Below are 22247 nucleotides of genomic sequence, written 5' to 3' on the forward strand. Positions count from 1 at the left end.
GTGGAACATGTGTGCTATGGGAAGCTGTGTGTGGGTTTCAAAGTTGTTTTGCATCCAAACAAGCTTATCTTTCAATTCGGTTTTCCCGGGAAGTTTTGAAACCCCTTGTTCACGGTACACGCCTGCACACGTGTGCAGGCGTGTGCACCCCGACTTTTCCAAGCACGAAAGGCGGATGCCTCCAGGGGTAATGTGGGCTTGGTCATCGTGACTGATGGACGCAGGACGCGCGGTCCCCGGGGCCTTCCCCAGGGAGCCCTCACAGCAGCCTGTGGGCGTCTGACCTTTAATGCCCCCACTCTGCAGATGGGAAAACTGACACCAAGACTCCGACCCTGTGGGATCTCTAATGTCTGCCACTCGCGTTTCCAAAGCCGCTGCTCACTGCCACGTGTGTCCTGTCCTGGCCACGGCCTTCTCATTGCTGGCCTGGCCACTGCCGGGGGGCTGCAGCCCTGCACATCCCCCTGTGACAGGTTTCCCAGCTCTGTGTCACTCATGGATGGACCTGCTGATTCTCCCAGGGCCCCTGGGTGGGGCTGAGGTGTCTGGGCCCAGGCCCAGTGTTTGTGGCTGGCTCCTGATGAGCGAGGGTGGGGCTTCTGGCTCCGCCTCCTGACCCAAGGGGCTCAGCCTCACCCCTTCCTCCGTCCCCGCTCCCCACCCCCCTCTGCCTCCCCTTCCTCTCCTCCCCTCTCTCTGGTCCCCGCTGTCCATCAGTCATGGGTGTCTTTCCTGCTGCTGTCCCCTGTTCCCTGCCTCCAAGGTGCAGCCTGACCAGGTGGCCCAGTGCCCAGCACGGTCTCCTTTCTCTCCCATCAGGATGGGCGGATTGAATTCTCTGAGTTCATCCAGGCGCTGTCCGTGACCTCGAGGGGGACCCTGGATGAGAAGCTGCGTTGTAAGTCCTGTGCCCTCCCTCCCAGCCCCGGCCGGTGGGGTGCAGTTCTCTGCGCTCACCAGGCGGGGGCGCCAGACACCGTGGCAGTGACCACAGATGGCCAGGGACTGCTGCTCTGGGCGGGTGGGCCTGAAGACCCCGTTCCCCTGCTACCGTTTGGATGGCTGATTTCACCCACTCACTTATTTGCTAAGTCACTCAACACACGATCACGGCGGGGAAGGAGTAGACAGGTCCCGGAGCCACCCTTGGTGGAGTTCGGGGCTGAGCTGAGACGGGGAGAGTTGGGGGCAGGGTGGGGTTGGAGGTGGGGCAGGTGCTGGGCCCTGGGGCCTGAGGGCCTGGAGGGACAGCAGAGCTCCCTCCGTGGGCAGTGAGAGAGACCCTGCAGATCTTTCTTTTGGAGATTAAGGAGGACTTTGTGTAGCAGCCCCCTCTGGAGGTGTTATTTCCCTAGGGAGACCTGGAACCCTTGTGGGAGGGGAGGGAGGGGACCAGAGGAGCAGAGGCTTTGGCTCTGGACTGGGTCCGAGGCCCCTGCCCGGCAGAGCCAGCGCCCGTCGTGACTGTGGCCTGTGTGTCCCCGCCTGTGCTGCTGGCCTGGGGGGTAACGGGGCCATTGACCCCGGCTTCCAGTGGGGGTGCGGAGGGCAGGGGGTGTGGCCCAGCCTCTACCCGTCACTTCCAGGGGCCTTCAAGCTGTACGACCTGGACAACGACGGCTACATCACCAGGAACGAGATGCTGGATATCGTGGACGCCATTTACCAGATGGTGGTGAGGCCGAGAGGGCCAGGAGGGGGTCGGGGTCGGGGGGCCCTGCGCAGCCCTCTCCTGCCTTGGCCAAGGGTGGGCCAGGTGGGGGCCACTGGCCATCGCCAGCTGCCCTAGACAGGCGGGCGGGGCTGGGCGGATGTCGACGAGCAGGATGGCGGAGATGGGGGGTGGGAGGGAGAGGCGGCCTCGTCTGGAGCCAGCCCTGCTCCAGGGCACGTGTTTCTGGCTGAGCACCTGAAGCCCCCGGGCCAGGGCCCAGCCCCGCCTGGTCTGTCCCTGGCAGGGGAACACCGTGGAACTCCCCGAGGAGGAGAACACCCCGGAGAAGAGGGTGGACCGGATCTTCGCCATGATGGACAAGGTGAGCGGGCGCGGGGCTGGCCCTCCACTGGGGCGGCAACCCTGGCCCTGGGCTGCTGCTGGCCCTGGGCGGGGGGCACTGGCTCACAGCGGGCCCAGGCCTGGAGTCACCGCCGCACGTCGACAGCTCTCCGCACGAGACTGCTGGAGTTTCACGTTTGTCCCAGGGGTTTTCCTTCATCGACCTGGATCCCTTTGGAATTCTGGGCGAGTCTGGACTTCAGGGAATAACGGCTTCAAGTGCATTAAATAAAGTCCACGGAGTCCAAAAAAGAAAGCTCATTTTTTGGGCCGTAGCTACAGAGCCTGTCCAACAAAGGGCCCGTGATGAGTGCCCCGTGGGCTTCTGTGGACACACGTTCAGTAGTACGAGGAGGGGGCGGTGGGCTCCACCAGCCCGATCCCCGAGCCACGTGGTTGGCCGTGCTGGGGGCGCCGGGGCCCCCGCCGTGCACAGTCACAGGTGTCGCTGGTCTAGCTGGGCTGGCCCTGGCTCGTCGCTGAGGGGCTGGCGAAAAGGACTGAGTTTCCTCCCTTCCGGCTTCGCCCACTGCTCAGCTTGGCCCCCAGGCCCCAGGCTAATGAGCCCTGCTTCCTTCACGTTTTATTTAAGCACGGGAGAGATCACGGGAGAGATCTCCCGTCTGCTGGTTCACGCCCCAGGTGCCCAGGGCCCCCAGCCAGGGCGCAGGACTGAGTCTGGGTCTCCCACGTGGGGGGCGGGGGTCCATCACTGCTGCCCCCGCCCGGTGCACGTCGATAGGAAGCTGGACCCAAAGCAAAGGAGCAGGGACTCGAGCTGGGAGATGTGGGCGCCCCAAGTGGCATCAAATGCTTGCCCGAACCCTCTTTTTTTTTTTTTTTTTTTTTTTTGGTCAGGCAGAGTAGACAGTGAGAGAGAGAGACAGAGAGAAAGGTCTTCCTTTGCCGTTGGTTCATCCTCCAATGGCCACCGCGGCCGGTGCACCACACCTATCCGAAGGCAGGAGCCAGGTGCTTCTCCTGGTCTCCCATGGGGTGCAGGGCCCAAGCACTTGGGCCATCCTCCACTGCACTCCCTGGCCACAGCAGAGAGCTGGCCTGGAAGAGGGGCAACCGGGACTAGAACCCGGTGTGCCAGCACCACAAGGCAGAGGATTAGCCTAGTGAGCACTGGCCCGAACCCTTCTTCAAGTCAAACCTTTTTCAAAAGCAAAAATTCCTTTGTTTTAAATGCAAATTGAGGGGCCAGCACTGTGGCATGGCAGGTGAGGCCTCCACCTGTGACACCCACATCGCCTGTGACACCCGCATCCCGGGGCGAGAATCAGCTGCTCCACTTCCCATCCAGCTCCCTGCTAAGGCGCCTGGGAAAGCAGCAGAGGGTGGCCCAGGTGCTTGGGCCCCTGCACCCGCATGGCAGACCCAGAGGAAGCTCCTGGCTCCTGGCTTTGGCCTGACCCAGCTCTGGCTGTTGCGGCCATTTGGGGAGTGGACCAGCAGGTGGAAGGTCCCTCTGTCTCTCTCCCCTCTCTGCGGTTCTGCCTCTCAAATAGATAAACAGATGGATCTTTGAAACAAAATGCAACATTGAGGCCATGAAGGCAGGAAACCCTTAAAAGCAGACAAGTGTCTGTGGCCCGGGGCGAGTCCTTGCTTCTCGCCAGCTGCAGGTGCTGGCCTGAGGCCCGCCCGCCGGAGATCAGGGCGTGTCGGGAGGACCCTCAGAAGGCGTGCTGGCCTCAGCCGAGCCTGACCGGGAGATTCACCAGCTGGGTGTGGAGCAGGGAGCAGCGCCTCCCTGTGCCCGAGGCCACACCTCCCTCGAGCCCCCAGTGTGTCCTGCCATAATTTTAGGAAGCAGAGCAGACCCCAACCCTGGCCTCTGACTTCCCCGGTCTCCGTCTGGCGTCCTGCGAGGCGACCGTGCCTCAGTTTCCTCACTGAGACTGCCTGGGGCAAGCTCCTCCCCCACCATCTGAGGGCAGCCGGACTGTGCCTGTCAGAGCCGTCCTCACTGCGCGCCCTCCCCAGGTGCCTGAGTGCAGCTGGGGTCCCGGGCCTTTTCCTTGTGGTCCCGCAGTCTCCCTGGGAGACACCCTCTGGCTGCAGTTCCCCCTCCCCACTCAACACCCTGTGCCTTTATTTTATTTTTTAAGATTTATTTATTTGTTTGAAAAACAGTCACAGAGAGGCAGAGAGAGAGAGAGAGCGAGAGGTCTTCCATCTGCTGGTTCACTCCCCAAATGGCCGCAACAGCCAGAGCTGGGCCAGAGCCAGGAGCCAGGAGCTCCATCTCCCATGCAGGTGCAGGGTCCCAAGCACTTGGGCCATCTTCCTCTGCTTTCCCAGGCCACAGCAGAGAGCTGGATGGGAACTGGAGCAGCCGGGACTCGAACAGACGCCCATGTGGGGAGCCGGCACTGCAGGCGGCGGCTTTACCTGCTACGCCACAGCGCCGGCCCCTCCGCTGCCTCCGGGAGTCCAGGACAAGCAGCTCCAGGGGCGGGGTCTTCCATTCCTTCTTTTCTTCTTAAAGGTTAATCCACTTGGGGCTGGTGCTGTGGCACAGTAGTTTAATTGCCTGTGGCGCCAGCGTCTCATGTGGGCACTGGTTCTAGTCCTGGCTGCTCTGCTCTCTGTGTGGCCTGGGAGAACAGTGGAAGACGCCCGGTGCTGGGCCCCTGCACCCGTGTCAGGGACCTGGAGGAGGCTCCTGGCTCTTAACTTCAGATTGGTGCAGCTCCGGCCATTGTGGCCATCTGGGGAGTGAACCAGCGGACAGAAGATTTCTCTCCGTCTCTCCCTCTCACTGTCTGTAACTCTGCCTCTCAAATAAGTAAATAAAATCTTTTTTAAAAAAGATTAATTTATTTGTTTTGAATGGCAGAGTTGTAGAGAGAGGGAGACAGAGGTCTTCCATCTGCTGATTCACTTCCCAAATGGCTGCAATGGCCGTGGTGGGGCCGGTCTGAGGTCAGGAGTCAGGAGCTCCATCCGGGTCTCCGACGTGGGTGCAGGGGCCCAAGCACTCGGGCCATCCTCTGCTGTTTCCCAGGCTGTTAGCAGGGAGCCGGATCGGAAGTGGAGCAGCCGGGGCGCGAACCTGTGCTACAACAGGGGGTGCCGGCGTCTCAGGTAGCGGGCTAATCCGCTGCGCCACAGCGCCGGCCCCCAGGGGTGGTTTCAGTCCCTTCTCGAGTGACCCCAGAGGCATGCAGGAGGCCGTCAGCCCTGGGGACTCCCTGCTGCTTGGGGACCTCAGCTGCAGCCGTGGAGCTGAGCCTGGACTCCCGGGCAGCTCCGGCCAGCTGGGGGAGCTCTCCTGGGTGCTGGAGGAAGCCGCGCAGTGGCTCCCAGGCCTCAGGTGAGGGACTGGACCCAGTGATCGGGACGCGGGCCCTGCGCACCCACGCTCTGAGTGCTTCTGAACCTCATGGCCTGGCTCGGGGGCGTTCTCCTGGGTGCAGCCCTGGGCCCCTCTCCTGGGGGGTTAGGGGGGCTCCGCCTTCAGCTGCCTCTCTCTTCCCAGAACGCCGACGGGAAGCTGACGCTGCAGGAGTTCCAGGAAGGGTCCAAGGCGGACCCCTCCATCGTGCAGGCACTGTCCCTCTATGATGGGCTGGTATAGTCCAGGGCCCGGAGCTGCGGTGAGTGGGGGCCCCGGGGCGGGGGTGGTGGTGAGTGGGGGCCCCGGGGCGGGGGTGGCGGTGAGTGGGGGCCCTGGGGCGGGGGTGGCGGTGAGTGGGGGCCCCGGGGCGGGGATGGTGGTGAGTGGGGGCCCCGGGGCGGGGGTGGCGGTGAGTGGGGGCCCCGGGGCGGGGGTGGCGGTGGGTGGGGGGTGGTGGTGAGTGGGGGCCCCGGGGCGGGGGTGGCGGTGAGTGGGGGCCCCGGGGCGGGGATGGCGGTGAGTGGGGGGCCCTGGGGTGGGGGTGGTGGTGAATGGGGGCCCCGGGGCGGGGGGTGGTGGTGGGGGACCCCAGTCACAAGTCACCAAGAACTGGCAGGGAGGCACCTGGGTTCCGCCTGGGGACCTGGTCTCCCCCGTGGGTGCAGAGCAGCTGTGTCTGTGCTTTCTGCAGACCAGACTCAGCCTGACTGCCGGTCTCCTGGGGCTGGAGACACGCGGAATTCCAGCCTCGGCCGGGGCCAGAGTCTCCCACCGGCTCTCTGAGCAGCCACAGGAAGAGCTGTGTCGCCCCACAGCTCCCAGGGGCTTGGTCTCTGCCATGACTCTAAGTGCAGAGTAACAGTGGGGTGCAGGGCTGAGTGACAGCAGGCGCAGGGCTGAGTGACCGTGGGGCCCAGGCTGAGTGACAGTAGGTACAGGGCTGAGTGACAGCGGGGCCCAGGCTGAGTGACAGCGGGTACAGGGCTGAGTGACAGCGGGCGCAGGGCTGAGTGACAGCAGGCGCAGGGCTGAGTGACCGTGGGGCCCAGGCTGAATGACAGTAGGTACAGGGCTGAGTGACAGCGGGGCCCAGGCTGAGTGACAGCGGGCACAGGGCTGAGTGACAGCAGGTGCAGGGCTGAGTGACAGTGGGTACAGGGCTGACAGCGGGCGCAGGGCTGAGTGACAGCGGGGCCCAGGCTGGGTGACAGTGGGCGCAGGGCTGAGTGACAGCAGGTGCAGGGCTGAGTGACAGTGGGTACAGGGCTGAGTGACAGTGGGCACAGGGCTGAGTGACACTGGGGCCCAGGCTGAGTGACAGCGGGCCCCCGTGCAGAGTTGCAGTGGGTCGTGTGCAGTCACAGCGGGCTGTGTGCACTGCCGGTGTTGCTGGTGGAGGCCTGGATTCCGTCCTCACTCTCCTGCCCCCTCTCTGTGTCCCGCGGGGTGGGCTGGGGGGATTGGCAGGGCCCACGCCCGGGCTGTGCTCCTCTGGTTGCTGGCCGCAGGCAGTGAGCGCGCCCCAGCCAGGGGCTCCGCCTGTTTCCCAGAGCGCTCACCGGTCCATCCTCGCAGCCCGAGCCCACGAGGGATCCGTCGCCCTGGTCCTTGCTGCATACTTACGTGTCGGGTGCACGGTGTCACCCCCACGCGGCGGCTGGTAGAACAGACGTCAGGGGTGTGGGCACGGCTTGGCTGGGTGGCTGCCTCGAGTCCAGCTGTGGGGAGGGTGACCGCCCTCCCAGGCTGCCTGGAACCCTCCCCCGGCCCGCCAGACCCCTCAGTCCTGACCAGGTGGGGCGAGCGCCGACGCCGGCTGGGGCCCTGCTTTACCGGGCGGTTCCGCCGGGGCTGATCCGCTTCCTGGCTCGCTCCTGCGGTTGGGCCACCTCAGCGCGTCCCCGTGCCCCCGCTGGCCCCGGGCTGGCATCTGCCTGACACAATCACTGTTGATGGCTACATAGTATTCCATTATAATTTAGCCAATCCTGTGGCTGGGCATCCTGGGGGCGGGGCTAGAGTCTTGTTTCTGCTGTGGGCACATTCGTGTGCCGTGGTAGAGTGTGGCTCTGCGCCATCTCTGCCCTCCCGCACACCCTCACGCCGGGTTATCTGGAAGCAAATTCCAGACAGCCTGTCCTCTCACACGTCAGTATTCTAGGACTTCTTTCTTTCTTTCTTTCTAAGATTTTATTTGTTGGCCAGTACCGCGGCTCAATAGGCTAATCCTCCCCCTGCGGCGCCAGCACACCGGGTTCTAGTCCCGGTCGGGGCGCCAGATTCTGTCCCAGTTGCCCCTCTTCCAGGCCAGCTCTCTGCTGTGGCCCGGGAGTGCAGTGGAGGATGGCCCAGGTGCTTGGGCCCTGCATCCCATGGGAGACCAGGAGAAGCACCTGGCTCCTGCCATCGGATCGGTGCAGCACTGGCCGTGGCTGCCATTTGGGGGGTGAACCAACAGAAGGAAGACCTTTCTCTCTGTCTTTCTCTCTCTCACTGTCCACTCTGCCTGTCAAAAAAAAAAAAAAGATTTCTTTGTTTACTTGAAAGTCAGAATTACAGAGAAGCAGAGGGAGAGAGAGAGAGAGAGAGAGAGAGAGAGAGAGAGAGGTCTTCCATCCACTGGTTAACTCCTCAGATGGCCTCAACAGCCAGAGCTACACCAGTTTGAAGCCAGGAGCCAGGAGCTTCCTCTGGGTCTCCCATGCGGGTGCAGGGGCCCAAGGACGTGGGCCATCTTCCGCTACTTTTCCAGGTCAGAGCAGAGAGCTGGATCAGAAGTGGAGCAGCCGGGACTCCAGCCGGCGCCCATGTGGGATGCCAGCACTGCAGGTGGCAGCTTTATCTGCTATGCCACAGCACCGGCCCCTCTACGATTTCTTTTGGAAAGATATTCTTCTAAAAATCTATGGAGCCAAGGATTCGGTGACCCCTCGTCCCCTGCAGCCTGAAGCTGCCGTCCTGGCTTCCTGTGAGCTCACCGTTTTCCCCTGACTGCCTGCCGGGATCAGAGCCTGCAGCAGGTGCACGTGCGTGCGGGGGGCCGGCCCCTCGGCCCTGGTTTGACCTGTGCGTGTCCCCTTCCCTGCCTGCTCTGGCTGCTCATTGAGAAGCATGCTCTGCAGTGCTCACCGTGGCAGCCGGCAAGCCGGCCGAGGACTCCCTGCATCGTGGTCAGCACGCGCCTCCTCTCCCCCTCTTCCGGGCCGTGACCTTGGATCTGCATTTGGGATTCAGTTCGGCCCATGCTGGGGAGGACAGCTCACGAGGGTGTTCTGCTCTGCACAGCCACCGGGAGGCCCTGGCTTGTGCCGTCGGTGGTCACCGCTTAGCTCCTGTCACTCGGGAGGGCGTGCGGCAGTGACACTGTGCTGATGACGTCTCTCCCTCCCTGGCGTCTGAGCTGGTGCAGGGGGGACTCCCGTCGACTGCTTATTCCAAGGCTGGGTTTTCTTTTAATTTATTTATTTGAAAGGCAGAATGACAGAGAGAGAGAACGTTCATCCAGTTGTCTGTTCCCCAGATGGGCTGGGCCGGGACAAAGCCGGGAGCCTGGAGCTCCATCCGGGTCTCCCACGTGGACAGCAGCACCCCAGGGCTTGAGCCACCACCTGCTGCCCTCCAGGCTGGGCGTCAGCAGGAAGCTGGGTCAGAAGCAGAGCCAGGGCTCGAGGCAGGCACTGCGACACGGGTCGCAGGCACCGCGCTGTGCCACACAGCAGCCCCAGCAAGGTTTATTTTTTTTCAAATAGCATGAGTTTGTGGACTTAAGCGTGTCTGGTGAGCCTCATGTCCGCACAGCCGTGGGGTGCGGTGTGCCATCTCGATGCTTGCGAGCGGTGTTCAGCGATCAGGTTAGGGCAGCTGGCCTCTGTCACCAAGCATTCCGAAACCTCTCTGCGAGCTGGTTTGAACTAGTCAGTGCCTGGCTGTAGCCCCAGTCACCACACTGTGGGCAGTGCCCAGGAAGTTCTTCTCCCGTCCGCCTGCTCCCGGCAGACACAAGGCTCTGGAACATTCTTTCATGTGAGCTTCAGATAAGCTCCCCGCACGGCAAGGGCCGAGACGCACTTTAGCTGTCGCAGGAGGAGCAGGGCACATCACGAAGGTTCGCGGGACACGTGGAGGGATGGCCAGGGCTCCCGGTGCTGGCGTGGGCCTGAGTGGACCTGACTGTCCTCGCTGAGGGGTTCAGGTGCTCCCTGGGGGCACTCTGCCCCCACCCCACCAGCACCTGTTCCCTCTTTCCCATGAGCCTCTCGGTTCCCTCCCTTTACACCGGGACCGTAGTGGCCACCCAGCCATTGTTCTGCAGGGTTCTCCTGCTTCCTGCTCCTTCCAGGGGCGCTACCCTCCGGCCCCTTGCTTCCTGGGAGAGGAAGCTGGTTGCCCGGCTGATGTCTTCAAGTCTCTTACAAACTCAGCAGCTCTGGGATCAGCTGCCGGCACAGGTGGTCACATGGGGACGGTGCTGTTGGGCATTGCATCTTGGAGGTGTTGGGGACAGCTGGTGGCGGAGGACTGTCCAGGGTCAGGCCCCTGGATCTCTGTGTCTGCGACTTCTGCCCGTCTGTCTCCCTCTGGGTCCGTGACAGGGAGCAGGTGGGGAGGCCGTGGGGGAAGCTCGGCGTGTACCCAGAGTGCTTTAGAACAAACCTACCCAGGCGGGCGTTGTGCCCAGGGTGAAGCCCTCATCCCGTATCCGAGTGCCTGGTTCGAGCCCCCGCTCGGCTTCCCATCCGCTCCTGCTAATGCACCTGGGAGGAGGCTGATGATGGCTCAAGTACTTGAGAGACCTGGAAGGAGCTCCTGGCTCCTGCCGTTGCGGCCATCTGGGGACGGGAGATCTGTCACTGCGTTTCACTCTCCCATTTCCCCCTCGCTGCTCCTGAGCCCCCGGCCCCTGTGCCGTGTTTTCTGTCTGCGTTGGTGGCCAGCAGGCGTCCCTGCCTCCTTCCTCTTCGTAACGGGGTGTTCGCGGATGTGTTGGTCTACTGCCTTCTGCTTAGCCATTTGTCTGCGAGGGACATTTGGGCTGTCTCTGTCCTTTTTTTTTTTTATGTTTATTTAATTATTTTTATTTCTTTGAAAAGCAGAGAGCTCTTCCATCCCCCCCAGAACAGCCGGGTCAGGCCAAAGCCGGGAGCCGAGAGCGCCGTTCTGATCTCCAGCATGGGTAGCAGTGGCCCCAATACTTGTGCCATCCTCTGCTACCCTCCCAGGTGCACTAGCAGGAAGCTGCATTGGAAGTGAAGCAGCCGGGACTCGAACCGGCGCCCACAGGGGACTCCGGCCCCTTGTGGGTTTCTCTAGGAGAAATCACAGTGCCCAGGGGTGGGCCAGCTCTGACCCCGCGCCCCCTTGTGTCTTGCAGATGTCTGGGGAGCCTCCTCTGTGCCCTGAGGCCGCCTCTGCCCCCACACCCCCGAGCCTCCCCGCCTCCCTCGGCCTCTGCACACAGCCAGCTGTCCTGGACGCGGGAGGCCCCGGCTGCCCTCCTCGCACCCCGCACCCACCCGCAGCCTGAAGCCACCGGCTCGGATCCATCGCCAACAACCTCTGCTTGTCCGGAAGACGACAGCACGCATCGAAGCCGCCCCAGCTCTCTCTCACCACCACGGCCCCGGCTCCGGCTCCTCCCGCTCTCCTGTGTGCACGTGCTCTCCTTGTTCATTCCAAATAGACGTTTTAAGGGGGATACCACCCCCTTCAGTGGGAGAAGACGCCGGCCGACAGCTGGGGAGGAGGCCTGGGGAGCCCCCACCCCGACTCCACCTCCGCCTCCTGGCCCGGGGGCCCCAGGGATGTCATTAGTCCTCCCGTCCTCGTGGGCGGCCAGCACGGCTCACCGCGCGGACGAGAACCTGCCGCCACAGCTGGTTGTGGGCCGCCTGAGGATTTTATATCGACGTATACAATGCAGACTTTTTATTTATTGGTTGGTAACCGTTGCTGCTGCCTCGCGTGTCCAGGGCCCCAGGGCCACGGGGCCCCCGCTGACATGTGCCCGCCCTCCCCACCTGCCCTGCTCGCTGGGGGCCGTGGCGGCCTGCAGCGGCTGAGAAGCCAAAAAACTTTTTCTTTCTCCCCCGGATTCCGCACTTGATGTTTAGAGTGGGGAACGGCAGACGCTCCTTGCTGCCGCCCGGGGGTCTCCGTCTGAACCCCTCCCTCCGCCTGCGACCCCCCCCCCCACCCGAAAAATCACCTTTGCTTCCCCAGAGCAGGGGCGGGGGCAGGGTGGGCTTGCACTCAGCGCCTGCGTTCTCTCCCTCTCTGCTCTCCTGGCCCCCGTCTGCATTTTTCCCACGAGACCGAGCCCATCCGGCAGCCGGCACTGCTCCCTTCTCAGCTCAAATGCTGGCATAAGAGGAGGGAAGAAGGTTCCAGCCGCCCCCTGCCCTTCTGGGCCCTGGCCCCTGCACCCCCGCAGGAGGCTCCTGGCTCCGCCGGCTCCGCCTGCCGCTGACACAAGGCGACCCCAGAGCTGCTGCAGGCTTGAGGCCGGGGTCTGAGCTGCCCCCATCTGCAGAGCCGCGAGGCCAGGCCTGGGTGACCGGGACCTCCTGTGCCGGTGCTGCGTTGTTCTGAGGCTCCTGCCTGCGGCTGGGTTGCTGCTGCGGCCTGAGGCTGGGTCCGCAGCCCGGCCCGGTTCGCTCCTCGGCACAGGTCCCCAGACACAGCAGCCGAGGCTTGCTGGTGTGCGGGGTCTGTCCCAGGTGCCAGCTGTGTCCAGTGCCACACCTTATCCCTCCCTGCGGATTCCCCGGCCCCCGAGTTCCCTTTGAGCCCGGGTCTCATCCCGGCCAAGGGAAAGCCTGCGGGGGATGGGGAGGGGCGCCCTGGAGTAGCCCCGTTGCCTGTCGGGGGCTGGCCTGGGTCTCCTGTTCTTGCGTCCCCTTTGCAAAGTCACCGCCTGCCCCCGTCCCCGAGAGGAGAAAGCTGGTCCTGGGAACAGCCTTGGTCTCTACTCTGCCCGCTCGGAGGCTGGGTCTCCCCCGCTCATGAGCCCCTCACCGGAGGTGGTCCTCCACCGGGACAGTTGTGCCGGCTGGGGCTGGCGTGGCTGGTCCCTGTTCTCTGAGCTGCTCGGCCAGCCCCAGCAACGCCCCCTCCTGCATGGGCCGACCCTTTGCCGAGACCCCTGTCGGGAGGGCAGCAGCAAACCCTCCCCTCCCCCCCAGCCAGGATGCCTCACCTGTTCCTAGGCCAGCTCCAACCAGGGACATTAGGGCGGGGCGTGGACCTGGGGACCGAGGGTGGTGGGGGTGGGGGGCTTTCCCAGGTCAAATTACTTCTCTGTGGCCTCTGCTGGGCTTCGTGGTCAGATGGGGACGGTGCTGTTAGGCATTGCGTCTTGGAGGTGTTGGGGGCGACTGGTGGTGGAGGACTGACCCGGGTCAGGCCCACGGATCTCTCCTGTGGCCCAGGCCTTCGTCCCAGCCTCCCTCCCTTTGCTCGGTTTGGGGCCGTGGATGTGGCTCCCGGCCTTAGCAGTGTACCCTTGGGGCCTGCGGCCCAGTGTTCCTGGCTACACCCTGGCTACCACATTCACTTGAGGTTGCCTGGGAGAGACCCATTTCTGTGCCCTCGCACCAGGTCTTCGGCTGTGGCCACAGCCTCAGATCCTCTGCCTGGCTCCTCCGAGACCGCCCCAGCCCGAGGCCAGGCCCTGCGCCCTCTGCAAAACCTCTCTCCTGGACCAGTCTGCCATGGCCTGCCCACTTCCTCCCACTCTGTTGAGGGTGACCTGGGAGAGGGTGGCGGCGTGTGACACCTAGGCAAGGATGTGGGGTCCTCTGCACTGACATCGCCTCCCCTCGGCCAGCCGACGTCTAGGCAGGTGCACTGGGCATTGGGGGGCTTTGTCTCTTCTCTGGGGGGGGGCCTGGGATCCCTCCTGGACCCAGCAGCCTCTCTAGAGAAAGTCCTGCTCCCGCCAAGGGAAAGCCGCCCTGTTCCCAAGGTGGTTTCAAGTTTTTAAGGGAGCCAAGGAAGTGTGGGGCGCCCTCTAGTGGTTTGCATTTGGAAGTGTTCGGGGCCCCAGCTAAGAGGGAAGCTAGAGTTGGGGAGGTGTGGAGGGGCCCCGTGTTATGGGCAGTGTCCCCCACCTCTGCTAGGCTTTCCTGGGGGTAGGAGTTAATTATCTAAGGGCACTGTGATGGGACGTCTTGCCCCTCCCACTCCGTTTTTTTTTTTTTTAAATATCTGCGGAATAAACCCGATGGTTAATTTTTGAATGAATAAAATGCTTTTGTTGAATAAACAGCTGGTCCCATCTTGTCTTGCCTCTAGGCTCAGGCTCTGTCTGCTGCCCAGGATGGGGGATACACAGGCCCCCTGCCCACACTCCCCCTGCAGCCTGGGCCTCTTCTCCAGGGAGGCCACCCCTGCCACCCAGTCTCTGGGGCCAGTGTCCTCGGGCTGTCCACGCCCCCTCCCTCCCCGAGAGTGTGGGCGTTGTAACCAAAGCCCCTCGTGGGGATGCCAGCTCCTGGAGGTGTCAGCTTCGGGAAGGCACTCGGGCTCTTTGCAAACACGCAGTGGAAGGCACCGGCTCCAGCTCTGGCTGTCTGTCTCCCCACCTGCTTACCCTGGCGGTGCCCCCCGCAGTCTCTATGGGGTGCCGTCCTGTCTGTGTCCCTGGCGTTGTGGGCTGGGTCAGGCCCAGGCCCAGGCCCCTCCGGTCCCCTGCTGTATGTCGTCCGTGTCACGCCAATTAAACAGCTTCCTGGACTTGTCCTCAGCTCCCCGTGTGGCCTGTGCTTTGTCTGTCTCTCCTCTCTTCCGTGCCGTTGTACCCTTGCTCCCCTCACGCCACCTCTCGCCTTGGGCACTGTCTGCCGGTCCCCGCCAGAGTGCCCGTGCCTGTGGGGGCCCGGGGGGGGGGTGGTCCATCAGGGCTGCAGCCTGGGGTGAGGCACCTGCTTTCCTGCAGGGTTCACAGGTGGGGGGTCTGGAAAGGGCTTCCGTTGCTTAAAAATGGGTGGGAACATTGGCCTGGGCGTGGCTCTCGAAGCCGAGGCCACACCCCAATTCCTTGGGGACCTGCTGCGGCCCAGGAGGCCGGCCCCAGCCCTCGGTTGGGTGATGGAGGCTGGGGCCGCGGTGCCTACCTTTCTGACAGGTGCCTGGCCTGGCTGATGCCGTGGGTCTGGGGGCTGCACTTTGAGACCCTCTGGTGGGACCCTTGCTCTGCGGGGGTCCGGCCAGCCTGGCGGGCGGGGCGGCCCCTGCTCTGTCCCTGGGATTCAGGCTCATTACTCACCCAGCGGGATGTGGGGATGTGACTATGACTGTTCGCACCTGTGACTCACTGGTGCTGAAGGCCTGGGGAGGGGAGGTGCTGGGGGAGGCGACCCACCGTGGGGGCTCTCAGGGGGGCGCCCGACATACGGCAGTCGCTGCCCTTCATAGGGGTTCCTCTTGGCCTGGACCCTGGGGGTCTCGTGGGGCCTCCTCCCCAGCTCTGCTGAAATAACCAAGCGTTGGCCCAGGGAGTGTGGCCCTGCCACATCGCAGGAGGGGGGACGAGAGAGAAGGAGGTCGCGGCTCGCAGAGCGCGTGGAGCAAACACAGATTCAGAGCGCGGGGGAGGGCAGCGTTGGATGCAGGGCTTAGCTGCAGCTCAGAAGCCCGCTGCTGGGGGCGGGGGGTTAGCCTGGTGGGTAAGGGCCCACGGCCACTGTCACCGCCTGGGTTTCATTCCTGGCTCCGGCTGCCAGCTTCCTGCTGGTGTGCACCCTGGGAGGCAGCAGTCATGGCCCAAGTGCTTGGGTCCCTGGCACCCACGTGGGAGACCAGGTGGAGTCCCCAGCCTCTGCTTTGCTTGGCCTGGCCCAGCCCTGGTCGCTGCAGGCTGGGGGGGGGGGTGAACCAGCGGATGGGGGCGCCCCCTCACCCGCCCCGTCTCTCAAATCTATAAATAAAAGTGCAGGAAGAAGAGAAACGCATTCCTCTTGGCCAAGGCTGGTGCAGGTTGAGCAGGCCATGTGGCCTGCCTTCGCTGAGCCACCACCTCTGCTCCTCCCCCGCCACCTGGCCACCTCACCGACTGCTACCACAACACCAGGTCTTGGATTCAAATTCTGCCACACATCTGACTATCCACCAACGGGAGAACAGTCTTACCCCGTAGCTGCCCGTCCGAGGGGCGGGGGGCGGGGCCCATCCGGGGGCAGGGGCGGAGCCTGCCCAAGGATGCTGGGGCCCCGCCCTGTGGCTCAGTCTTGGGGCTCCCAGGAAGCCCTCCAGACGGCCCTTTGTCTTCCCCGCGCCACCCGCCACTCAGCTTGCTTTGTGCCTGAGCCACAGCTCTCTCCCCGTCCCAGCTTCCTGTTGAGGGCAGCCTGGAAGGCAGCGGATGACGGCCCAGTCCCTGCGCCCCGTCACTCAGTGGGAGAGCCGGCCGGTTCCAGGCTCCTGGCTGTGTCCTGGCCCAGCCCTGGCTGTCGTGTGCATGGGGGGGGGGGGTGATCCGAGATGGAAGCTCCCTCTCCTCCTCTCTCTCTGTCTCTGTCTTTTACATCAACTGAAAAGAGAGAAAACATCTCACTAAATGGGATCCCACAGGCCCCGGCTCAGGGCACCACCAGGCACGCGGTGGAGCTGAGGGGGTGAGGAGAGCCGTGCAGACCCCTGCCCTGTGGTGCCACCCCTGCCTGCCACCTCCCTGGGTGGCCCCTGCAGCCTGCCCCGCCCCTCGGTACACCACACAGTGACAGCTCCCGGTGGTGTCCACCTGCTGCTGTCCACTCCTGCCCAGCAGGTGCGGGGGCAGAACCGCTTCTCCTCCAGGCTCCCTGGGCTGCAGAGCTGACCCGTGTGCTGCGCGTCCCTGGCTACCCCCCCGGGGGGCAGCTGGAGATGAAGGTGCAACGGGAAAGGAGCTGATCTCTGCCCGCCCCCCCCCGACACCTGCGGCTCTGGGGGGGAGGTGTCTTCCTGCCCTTGAGTTGCCCTTGATGGACGGCAGGACCTAGATGAGTGAGCAGGAGAGGTTCCTGCATCCCGGCAGGGAACAGCAGGTGCAGAGGTGCAGGGACGCAAACGGAGTTAACAGCAGGTGCCGCTGGGGCAGGGAACCGCCGGATCCTCCCTAGGGCGGAATCCACTCCACACCCAGACAAGACCGCACGCTGAACGCACAGCCCCGAAGGTGGGCTCGCCTCCGCGACCCCTTCGGGTAAGCACTCGCAAAGCAACGACAGCGCGGAGCGTGCGGATAGTAAGAGCCGCGCGCTGGACCGGACGCCTGCGCCGAGCTACGCGCACCTGCGCTCACATTCACGCCGTACAGCGGCGCCCCCTTGAGGTCAGTGCGGGTATCACCGCCCCACCTTCCACAGCGGGGCTGCTGCGGCCCCGCGAAGTGGCAGGTGCAGGTTTGCACTGGACAAGGGGCTTCCCGCGGATCGAACGATCTTGGGTCCGAGGCAGGGAGCTGGGGGAGGCAGCTCTTGTAAGTCTTCTTTTTCTAAGCCCAGCCCAGCCGGTGGCCCTGGTTTCCCAGTTGGGGGGGGGGGGGTGAGATCTGCAGGGGCCATGGGTGGGGAGGCAGGGACAGGGCCTGTGCCCAGGGAGGAGGCTCCACTCCCAACCTGCTTGCATCTGAGTCCTTGGGCCCTGTTCCCAGTTCTGCAGCTGTTGTGTGTGGGCCACAGGGGGCCAGGGGACATGCGGGCGCAGGGATGCAGGTGGCAGGTCTGGCAACGTCCCAGGGCCACTCCTGGGCACACCTGGAGCTGCCCATGAGGCTGAGCCCTTGGCGCACCCACAGCCACGGTGGTGACTATGGGCGCCCACAGCAGTCACTATGGCACCCACGGCGGTGACTATGGCACCCACGGCGGTGATTATGGGCGCCCACAGTGGTCACTATGGCACCCACGGTGGTGACTATGGGCACCCACGGCTGTGACTATGGGCGCCCATGGCGGTGACTATGGGCACCCACGGCTGTGACTATGGGCGCCCATGGCGGTGACTATGGGCACCCACGGTGGTGACTATGGCACCCACGGCTGTGACTATGGGTGCCCACAGCGGTCACTATGGCACCCACGGTGGTGACTATGGGCGCCCATGGCGGTGACTATGGCACCCACGGCAGTGACTATGGCACCCACGGCTGCCTCCTCACTCCGCCTCGTGGTGGCTCTGCAGCCCTGCACCTGCGCGCTGGCCTCCGACACCCAGTCAGGGAGCTCCTGTCACTACCCCCACCTCCAGCTGAGAACAGGGTCCCCCGAGGTCTCGCCCATGCGGCCGCCCGACTGGCCCTGGGGTTCCTCGCCTTCCACCTGACATCCTCTCCCTGGGCTGGCCAAGAACCAGTGCTTTCAAGAGTCTGGAATTGGCTGGCGCCGCGGCTCACTAGGCTAATCCTCCGCCTGCGGCGCCGGCACACCGGGTTCTAGTCCCGGTCGGGGCGCCGGATTCTGTCCCGGTTGCCCCTCGTCCAGGCCAGCTCTCTGCTGTGGCCCAGGAGTGCAGTGGAGGATGGCCCAGGTGCTTGGGCCCTGCACCCCATGGGAGACCAGGAGAAGCACCTGGCTCCTGCCTTCAGATCAGCGCGGTGCGCCGGCCGCAGCGCGCCAGCCGCGGTGGCCATTGGAGGGTGAACCAACGGCAAAAGGAAGACCTTTCTCTCTGTCTCTCTCACTGTCCACTCTGCCTGTCAAAAAAAAAAAAAAAAAAAAAAAAGAGTCTGGAATTTTCCACTGGGCCCCAGGGCTGAGCCCTCCCACGAGGCAACATCAGCTTCTGCAGGCTGAGCGGGGCTGGCGTGGGTGCCCTCAGCCTCAGCCGCCGTGTGGATTCAGGACCCCAGCAGTCTCGGGGGGCGTGGAGGGCCTTCTCTCCACTCTCTCCGCCTTCTCGGCTGGTCTCCAGCCTTCTTGGGCCACCACCTTGCTGTGCTGTCGGCTGCGGAGTCAGTACTGGGAGGCAGGGGGTTTCTCCTCTCCCCAAGTGCCCCGTGCCGGCTGTGAGGTGGGGAGTAGCATTGCACAGGAACCCCTGGGCCTCGGTGTCCCCCTCTGTGAAGTGGGGACAGGAGTCGCAGCTGTCTCTCAGGGAAACGCGAGGGCTGAAGGCCAGCACCAGGGAAGCCACAGGTGCCGCTGTCCTTACCCAGTCCCCTCCTCTGCAGGTCCCACTTGGCCCCTCAGGGATGGCTCAGCTTTGATTCCGTAACCTGGGCCACCCAGATCCTGGCTCCAGTCCACAGTTCTGGGGAGGGAAGACACCAGAAATCGGGAGCCCCTGTGGACCAGTCAAGACCTGAGGGAGGCGCCCCAGGGCCAACAGGGCCTCTGTCCTGTGACTCCCGGCCCCCGGCCCCCACCCAGGAGTAGCCCAAGCGCCTAAAATCCTCCAGGTGCAGAAGGTCATGCGGGGCCCAGGGCAGCGACGGAGCCGCGCTCAGGTGCGGGGCGGGGAGTGTGGGCGGTCCGTCCTCAGAGCTGACCCTGCCCTGGCCTCTCCACCCCGACTCCGCCTTGAGGAGCCACGCGGACCCAGGCAGCACAAGGAAGTGGGAGCCCTCAGTCCCTTCCAGACCACTGTCCCCACAGGAATCCCATCAGGGCCACGGCCAGCAGCCCAGGCTCAAACCCAGCAGGGGAGGCGCCAGCGGGTGGCCCCCAGAGGCGTCTGGTCCCCGCTCCGGTGTGTGCAGACAACGGGAAAACTCACCGAGGGGTGGCCTTGAGGCACCAATGAAGATGCCCACATCGCCTACCTGGGTGCCTGGGTTTGGTCCTGCGCCCGACCCCTGCTTCCAGCTTCCCGCTCATGCAGCTCTTGGTGGGGGGAGGGGGCGCAGCAGGTGATGGCTGGCATTGGCAGGCGGAACACGAATCCAGGCTCTCCCAGACGGAATGTGGGCATCCCTGGCGGTGTCCTAACGGCTGCACCAAGCTCTCTGCTTCCGACCCAGCCCCCTGCTCGTGTGCACCCTGGAGGCAGCAGGTGATGGCTCGAGTACTTGGGCTCCTGCCAGCCATGCAGGCACCCGGATGGAGCTCTGGTTCCTGGCTCCCATCAGGCCCAGCACGGGCTGCGGCAGGCATCTGGGGGAGTGAGCACCCTTGCCTTGCTTCCAGCCTCTGCCCAGCGCAGACGTGTCCTCTGCCTGTAGTTCTGTCTTTGGGAGAATGCTACGTCCATGAAAACACAGGGCACGAGCTCCCGGGAGTCACGCAGCCCGCGGGGGGGGGGGGGCTGCCCCCACCCACAGTTCCTCGCTGTGTCTTGCTGAGCAGTGTGGCTGGGCCACAGTGTGTGCATTCAATAGTTGAATGGCATGTCCAGTTCCGGGCAGTGATGGACAGCGTCATCTTCCACTGCTTTCCCAGGCCACAGCAGAGAGCTGGATCAGAAGTGGAGCAGCCGGGACTAGAACTGGTGTCCATATGAGATGCTGGCGCTGCAGGCGGCGGCTTTACCCACTACGCCACAGCACCAGCCCCGTCTTTCTTTTTCTGCTCCTTCCTCGGCGTTTCGGGGTGCTCAGCACACGGATCCCACACAGGTTTCGGCAAAGCTGTGGTCGATGGGACAGTGCTATGGGATTTTGGCTGGCAGTTGCCCGTTAGTAACACATAGAAATAAGATTGGATGGCCGGCACTTGGCTTAATAGGCTAATCCTCCGCCTTGTGGCGCCGGCATACTGGGTTCTAGTCCTGGTCGGGGTGCCGGATTCTGTCCCGGTTGCCCCTCTTCCAGGCCAGCTCTCTGCTGTGGCCCGGGAGTGCAGTGGAGGATGGCCCAAGTGCTTGGGCCCTGCACCCCATGGGAGACCAGGAGAAGCACCTGGCTCCTGCCATCGGATCAGCGCAGTGCGCCGACCGCAGCACACCAGCCATGGCGGCCACTGGAGGGTGAACCAACGGCAAAGGAAGACCTTTCTCTCTGTCTCTCTCTCTCTCACTGTCCACTCTGCCTGTCAAAAAAAAAAAAAAAAAAAAAAAAAAAAAAAAAAAAAAAAAAAAAGGAAAGAAAGAAAGAAAGAAGATTGACTTTTCTGTGGTGACCTTGATCTTGTCACCTGGCTGAGTCTACTTCTGGGTAGTCACTGGAATTTTCTACGCCGACAGTCCTGCCATCTGAAGAGCAGTGCCGTTGCTTCTCTGTTCCAGTCTTCAAGCCTTTTGTTTTCCCTTGCCCTGCGGTACAGACTGGGGGTTCCTGTGTGATATCAGACAGCAGTGGTGAGAGTGGACAGCCCGGCCTCGCTCCCAGCCTCAGCCGTGGCTTCTCGATTCCCGTCCACTCTTATCTGCTGAGAGCTGTCTCGCGAGTGGATGCTGAACTTTGCCAAATGCTTTCTCTGAATCCATTGATCCAGTCCTGTGGTTTTCACAGTTGATTACACTGCTTGCTTTTTCTTGTAAAGATTTATTTATTTATTTGAAAGTCATAGTTACACAGAGATAGGAGAGGCAGAGAGAGAGAGAGAGAGAGAGAGAGAGAAAGAGAGAGAGAGAGAGGTCTTCCACCCGCTGGTTTGCTTCCCAAATGGCTGCAATGGCCGGAGCTGGGCCAATCCGAAGCCAGGAGCCAGGAGCTTCTTCCAGGTCTCTTAGGTGGGTGCAGCGGCCCAAGGGCCTGGGCCATCTTCCACTGCTTTCCCAGGCCACAGCAGAGAGCTGGGTCAGAAGTACAGCAGCCAGGACTCGAACTGGAGCCCACATGGGATGCCGGCACTGCACGCAGTGGCTTTACCAGCTATGCCTCATCACCGGCTCCTACACAGCTTGCTTTTGACCTTGAACAGGTCTTGTCCCCTAACCCCATTTGGCTTTGGTGTACTGTCCTTTTGATGTATTTATTTTTATTTTATTTTATTTTATTTTATTTTTATTTATTTATTTTTTGACAGGCAGAGTGGACAGTGAGAGAGACAGAGAGAAAGGTCTTCCTTTTGCCGTTGGTTCACCCTCCAATGGCCGCTGTGGCTGGTGCACCACGCTGATCCGATGGCAGGAGCCAGGTGCTTCTCCTGGTCTCCCATGGGGTGCAGGGCCCAAGGACTTGGGCCATCCTCCACTGCACTCCCGGGCCACAGCAGAGAGCTGGTCTGGAAGAGGGGCAACCAGGACAGAATCTGGTGCCCCGACCAGGACTAGAACCCGGTGTGCCGGCACCGCAAGGCGGAGGATTAGCCTAGTGAGCCGTGGCGCTGGCCTGATGTATTTCTAAATTTGATTTGCTATTATTTTGTTGAGGATTTTTGCATCTATGCTTGTGAGAAATGTTGGTCTGCAGTTTTCATCTATTGTGTGATTTTGGCTTGGTATCTGGGTAATACTAATTCTTAAATTCAGTTAGAAAGTGTTCCCTTATTTTTTTAAAAAACATTTTAAATATTTTATTTATTTGGAAGACAGAGTTACAGAGAAAAGTAGAGACAGAGAAAGAGATAGAGAGGACTCCCATCTGCTGGTTCACTCCCCACATGGCCGCAGTGGCTGGAGCTGGGCCCATATGAAGCCAGGAGCCTGGAGCTTCTTCCAGGTCTCTCAGGTGGGGGCAATGGGCCGTCTTCCGCTGCTTTCCTGGGCGCATTAGCAGGGAGCTGGGTTGGAAGTGAAGCAGCCGGGACTCGAATCCGGGCCCAAAGGGGATGCTGGTGCCGCAGGCTGGGGCTTTAACCAGCTGCACCACAGCGCCAGCCCCTCCCTTCTCTTTGCTGAAGGACTGTTTTCTTTTCATATTTGGGATAACTTGGTGGTTGGCCATGAGGCCGTGAAGTCTTTCTTTGTGGGAGATTTTGGAGAGACGAATCCAGTCCCTGAGGTGCAGGATGAGTCAGATGATTTATTTCATGCTGGGTG

General features: G+C 62.7%; 1 protein-coding gene across 3 annotated transcripts in view; it reads left to right on the forward strand.

Moving 5' to 3' along the window:
• NCS1 (neuronal calcium sensor 1) overlaps positions 1–13671 on the forward strand; it is a 48792-nt gene extending 35121 nt beyond the window's left edge. For all 3 annotated transcript variants that reach the window (XM_070058088.1, XM_070058086.1, XM_070058089.1), the window contains exons 4-8: positions 823–901; positions 1590–1678; positions 1962–2039; positions 5550–5667; positions 10780–13671. In XM_070058088.1, the coding sequence (XP_069914189.1) occupies positions 823–901; positions 1590–1678; positions 1962–2039; positions 5550–5648 (345 nt within the window). In that variant the 3' untranslated portion in view covers positions 5649–5667; positions 10780–13671. The remainder of the gene's footprint in view (positions 1–822; positions 902–1589; positions 1679–1961; positions 2040–5549; positions 5668–10779) is intronic.
• Positions 13672–22247: the final 8576 nt, after the last annotated feature.

Source organism: Oryctolagus cuniculus, chromosome 1 (assembly GCF_964237555.1).
Source record: "Oryctolagus cuniculus chromosome 1, mOryCun1.1, whole genome shotgun sequence".
Lineage (NCBI taxonomy): Eukaryota > Metazoa > Chordata > Mammalia > Lagomorpha > Leporidae > Oryctolagus > Oryctolagus cuniculus.